This window comes from Colobus angolensis, unplaced genomic scaffold, assembly GCF_000951035.1.
Source record: "Colobus angolensis palliatus isolate OR3802 unplaced genomic scaffold, Cang.pa_1.0 Scaffold133, whole genome shotgun sequence".
Lineage (NCBI taxonomy): Eukaryota > Metazoa > Chordata > Mammalia > Primates > Cercopithecidae > Colobus > Colobus angolensis.
Window position 1 is genome coordinate 2,308,172 of NW_012114411.1, and position 6,000 is coordinate 2,314,171.

The 6,000-nt window shown below is 39.4% G+C and overlaps 1 protein-coding gene across 1 annotated transcript in view; it reads left to right on the forward strand.

Annotated features, from left to right (window-relative positions):
- The window catches only part of PRPF18 (pre-mRNA processing factor 18), a 43,807-nt gene extending 37,846 nt beyond the window's left edge, over positions 1-5,961 (forward strand). The window contains exon 10 of the mRNA XM_011934239.1: positions 5,366-5,961. Within this exon, the coding sequence (XP_011789629.1) occupies positions 5,366-5,446 (81 nt within the window). The 3' untranslated portion in view covers positions 5,447-5,961. The remainder of the gene's footprint in view (positions 1-5,365) is intronic.
- Positions 5,962-6,000: the final 39 nt, after the last annotated feature.

The following is a 6,000-nucleotide window of genomic DNA, read 5'->3' on the forward strand; positions in this document are numbered from 1 at the left end:
ATCCCACCACTTTGGGAGGCTGAAGTGGGAGGAGTGCTTGAGACCAGGAGTTCTAGACCAGCCTGGGCAAAATAGTGAGATCGCTTCTCTACAAAAAATAAAAAAGTTAGTGGGGCATGGTGGTGCGTGCCTGTAGTGTCAGCTATTCAGGAGGCTGAGGTAGGAGGATTGCTTAGGCTACAAAGAAAAGTCTGAGAATCAAAACGAACTCTTAAAAATTAGCAAAAAATTTTATCAGCAAAAATTTAATAATTATATTAGTGGGTTAGAAGACAAAGTTGAGGAAATATGAAAAGCAGAAAAGAAAAGAAAATGAGAGTCAATCTATAAGGTTTGTAGCCATTCCAACAGAAATGGGAAGATAGGAAATAAAGAATTAATGCAAGAAAATGTCCCAGATCTGAAGGACATGAGTTTGTAGAATGAAAAGAATTCACTTAACACAGAGCAAATGAATAGGAAGAGTTCACGTCAAGGCACAAAAGAATGCAGTGTTGGAAGGCCAAGGCTAAAGTGAAGACTTCAAAGACTTCAGAGAAAAAGTCACTTACAAAGGTGCAGGAATTAAAATACTATCATACTTCTCACTAATAGCACTAGAAGCTAGAAGACAGTAGAGCAGTATCTTTGCAATAGCTAGGGAAATAATGTCCAACTCAGAATTCTCTCTCTCTTTTTTTTTTTTTTTTGAGATGGAGTCTCACTCTGTCACCGGGCTGGAGTGCAGTGGCGTGATCTCGGCGCACTGCAACCTCTGCTTCCCAGGTTCAAGAGTTTCTCCTGCCTTAGCCTCCCAAGTAGCTGGGATTACAGGCGCTCACCACCACGCCCAGCTAATTTTTGTTATTTTTAGTAGAGACAGGGTTTCACCATGTTGGCCAGGATGGTCTTGATCTCTTCACCTTGTGATCTGCCCACCTTGGCCTCCCAAAGTGCTAGGATTACAGGCGTGAGCCACCGCGCCTGGCTGTCTTCCTTTCTGAACCATCAAGTGAAGGGTAAGTACAGGCTAATGACATCTCCCATGCACACATTCTCTGCAGTCATTATCGTCATAGCTGACACTTACGTAGTGCTTACTCTCCGCTTCCCTTCAGCACTTTACAGCAACAATATGAGATGGACACTAGCGTTTCCCTGTTTTGTAAATGGGGAAGCAGGCGTCGAGAAGTGAGTTCTCAAGGTCACATGGCTAGTCAGGGGTAGAATTGGGATTGGAATGTGGGCAGTCTTGACTCTACCTGAGGATGGCCTCCACCCAAACGAAAAGATCCAAGAGCTGAGATGAAGCATAGAGCAAGGCGAGAGGAATCCCCAGGCTGGAGGTGCAGGAATGTCATGCTCCAGGATGGTAGCAGTACAGGTGGGTCCAGGTTAGAGTAGAGGGACGAAGGACTCCAGGAAGAAATGGAAGAGCTTATATTCCCTGGTGTGTCTGATCAGGTACCGAGTGATGTTTGGGCATGCGAGGGTTGGAGAATGGATTAGAAAAGCAGAACAAAAAGAGGAAAAAAACATGGAAGGAGAGGTCATCATCGTCATATGTTATGTGGGTTTGCTTTGAACGATATTTGTGTAGCCTTTATTAAAAAAAAACAAAAAACCTGAATATTGATTTCACTAAGAATTGTGGTTTGGGGAGGATGGGGGAGGAAGTGCTTTTTAGGCGTGTGCGTGCATATGTGAGGCCAGTGGACAATGGTGTAATAGTGAGATCCTCTGCTTCATAGTATGAAGTCAGGAGATATCAATAGTATTTGAGATGGAAAAACCAAGCACTGTCAGTATAGTATTTAGAAATATGGCAGTAAATACCAGAGGAAACACTTAAAAGGTTTGAAAAGGGTTGCCTCTGGAGAGCTGGAATTAGGATTTGGAAAGAGTGAGGTAGGGGACTGCTATTATTCGATGCAAGAATTGTGTGATTTATTTATTTTTTCTCAAACAACATACACACAAAACCTGGAATTATCCCTGACTTTTTTCTTTCTATCACAACCCATATCCGATCCATGTCAAAGCTTGATGGTTCTAGATTCAAAGTATGTCTGGAGCCTGATCCTTTCTCACCACCTTCCCTGCTGCCACTGGGTCCAGCCACCACTTCTCATCTGGATTATTCTAGTGTCTTCTCTCTGGTCCCTGAGCTTCTCTTATTGCCCCTCTCCAGTTTCTTAGCAGCAGTCCCCAGACTGATCCCGTCCACATATAGTCAGATTGTGTTGCTCTCTTGTTCAGAGCCCTGCAGTGGCTTCCTAGTTCACAAAGTCTAAGCCAGAGTCCTTCAGGTTGCCCCACACGTCCACATACCCCACTTCTCTGCTTTATGTTCTCCAAAGCACTTAGCATCGTTGAAATTTTTTTTTTTAATGAATTAATTTTGTTTCTTGCCTGTCTCCCCTTACCACAGTTCAATCGCAGGAGGATGGGATTTTTTCTGATTTCTTCGCTGCTCTATTTCCAGAGCCTAGAACAGCCTAGAATAGTAGGCACTGAATAAACATTTGTTAGATAAGGGTATTGCCTTTATAAAAATAAAAAGCCAGTTAAAAATGCCACGAGTTTTTAAGCCATTTGCCATAAGCTAAGCTAAGCAGCTCATTGTTTTACTGGCTTAAGCATCCATAAGCAGTTTGAAACTGAAATCTTGAGGGGTCTCATTGAAAAGATTTGTTTCCATTTGGAAAATAACCATATGCTGTCCTGAGATTACACACCTATCTCTGCCATGCACTCTCAAACTTGTTCACAGAAATTTATCATAGTGCTCTGTGGTAACTACTTATGACTAGAACAATTGATTTTCACAACCTTTGGCAGCTAAGATTTCAAGGAGAACACTAGTATATGTTTTTAAACCATAGAATCTGCTTAGTGAGTATAAATAGGCATCACACTTGTCTTCTGTAAGGAGCACACACCTAAGATTCTAATTCTTCTAACATGGGGAAAACCACTTCCAAGGCAAACCATCAGTTTGCCTTCTACTTGCTCATAACAATCCTTGCCATGCTTTGCTGCTGAGTGCAGCTATTTGTATTTCATCAGGGTGTTCTCTTGCCTGACTTTGCCCTTCTTCTCACCTATGCCTTCGGGAACCTTAAGATGCCAAATTAGTGCTATCACCTGTATTTCCATGGCTACCAATCACAGTTCTGCAGACACATGATTAGAATTCATAGCAGGAGAAGCTGGACTATGTGACAGAATGGTCTTTATTCCAAAGCAAATACCTGATTACACAGGGAACAACAACAACAACAACAACAACAGCAAACAAAAGAGCAAAGTGAATTACGTGTACAAAAACCCTTCTTGTGAATCAGTTAAAAGATAACCTCCCTCCACACCCCTAATTCCTAAATCTCATAATATGGGCAATCCTTGAATCCACCAAGAACTTTAAATACTTCACAGTCCTGTTTCTTTGATGTGGAATTTGTTAGATTATGGCTCCATTCATAGAAGTATGTCAGTTGTCCCTTAATATCCCCAGGGATTGGTTCCAGGACCCTGCAGATACCAAAATCTGGATGCTCAAGTCCCTGATGGAAAATGACGTAGTATTTGCATATAATCTATGCACATCCTCCTGTATACTTTAAATCATCTCTAGATTACTTACAATACCTAACACAATGTAAATGCTATTTAAATAGTTATTATATTATATTTATTTGTATTTTTTATTCTTTTTTTGTTGCCTTTTTTTCCGAATATTTTTTAGCCAGGGTTGGTTGAATCCATGGACACATAACACATGGATACTGACTATGATTAATATTTGTGTTGTCTGCTTACTATGGGACCAATGAGATTTTGCAGGGATTTTTGTGGTGGTGTTTGTTTTGGTGATTTTACTGAGCTTAACAGGTGTTAAGTTACATTGAGTAAGACCTTTGGCAAAGTCTTTCCTTGTAAACAAGGAAATGTGTGTGTTAATGGATGGCACAGTGAATAGGATTCATTGCTGGTTACAGACTCTTCCCAAGATCATTTTGGAGAGAGCTCGATCGCGGTGTGTCTCAGGTCTCTGCCCTTGCCCTGGCCTGTTTGTACAGGGTATTGAATATTTGGATAATGACTTAGAGGACATGTTTACTGAGTGGTGGATGAGAAAGCTAAGAAGAATAACTAAAGCTAACTGACCAAGGATTTTAAAAGATCACAGACCGAAGCATGAGTTGAAAGAGACAGGATGAAATTGAATAGTGACAGTTGTTGTCATCAGCTTAAAAAATCACTGGAGAACTGGCCAAACTGCTGTAGAGACAGAAGGTACTTGAGTTTTGTGAGATCAGTGGGAATTAGGTGTGTGTCCTGTAGTTGTATAAAAACAGCCAAGGGTCTTGGTTACAGTTGCCAAGATACACAACAAAAGTAGTGCAGTCACTGCTTCTAGTGAATCCTGCAAGAATGGCCAGGTCACACTTGGAATGTTGCACTCAGTTTTTACTGACATAATTAAAATGGTTTTATTGTGTAATATTTGGTGCATACAAAAGAATACATGTAAAACACGAGTTATGAAATAAGTAATAAAATGAATGTCTAAAAGCCTTATTCCCAGTTTAAGAACTAGAACATTCTGAAAATCATTGAAACGGTATTTTCCTTCCATATTCCAGAAGTAACCGCTACCTTGCACTTAAGTTTGTCATTTCCTTTCTTGTTGAAAAACGGTTCTACCATGTTACGTGTGTATTTCTAAGCAATACATTTTTTACTTGTTTTTGAATTTTATGAAAAGGGTGTCACTGAAGGTAGTAACACTTCATGCCCCTTGCTTTTTACTTTCAACATTGCTTCTAAGATTCATATGCATCGGCCTTTCCCAACCAGAGCCCCTCATCTTGACAATAGAACACAGAAAATAACTTGAGTGTATTTTCTGAGTCCTCCAAACATAATACATAAATAGTCTCCCAAATTTTAGATGCATAAGGGAGAAGTTATCTCATTACATACAATGGATGCCTTAGGCTGGGCAGTTAGAGCTTAATTCTCTATTGGAATCTGGTTGAGACTGGCCAAATTGTTACATGTAGCTAGAGTTAATTCATTTTTACTGCTGTGAGATACCCCATTTGTGAGCACACTACAGTATTTTTCATATGCCCTTCTATGGATGGAAATTTGAGTTTCCAGTTTTTCGGTTTTGTTACTATGAACAGTTCTCTGATGAACATTCTTGTGCAGATCTGCAGGTGCACAGGAAAAATTTCTCTAGGCGTACATCTGAGTGAAATTGCTTTGGTCTGCTATGCTTTAATGGGGACATTGACAAACTGATGTGAGTTCAGAGGAAGGCAGTTAAGAATAATTTAACCATGTCATAACCAACTTGTTTTCCTTATTTTCTTAGGGATTGAAGAGGTTAATGACCATTTGCCAGAAACACTTTCCTACAGACCCATCCAAATGTGTGGAGTACAATGCACTGTGAGATCTGTGCATGGTGTGTTAATAACAATAAGAAACGTACAGAAGCAGACTGTGGACTTCTGGAATTACCAACAGGAATGCGGAAAGAGGAAAACTGGAGTTTCCAATCTCTGAGTTCTACTTGATGTAACTCTTGATTGGTTTTAAGAACTGTGTTGGCCTTCGTTTCACATCTGACTGCAAGCTGATTTTTCTTTCTTGCTTTCATTTTAATTAGTCCAAAATTAAGTTTTAAAGACTTTTCCTCACAATTTAAATCTGTAGACAACAGAAGGGGGTTTAAAATGACCTTTTTTTCAGTTGACTTGAAAGTTGTGGTTAGATGATTAAAAAGAAACATTTGAGGATGGACTTATTTCAGTAAAATACTATAATTTCCATATTGTCTTTTGTGTAATATTTATATAAAATATTTTTATATATTTCAAAAACATGGGACCATTGAATGAAACTTTATAGTCCTTAAATGTTGGTGAACTTTTGCTGTCTTGCAATAGAATTTGAATGTAAATATTATTACTGTTATAATTTGAATGTTGTTTCTTTTTTTTTTTT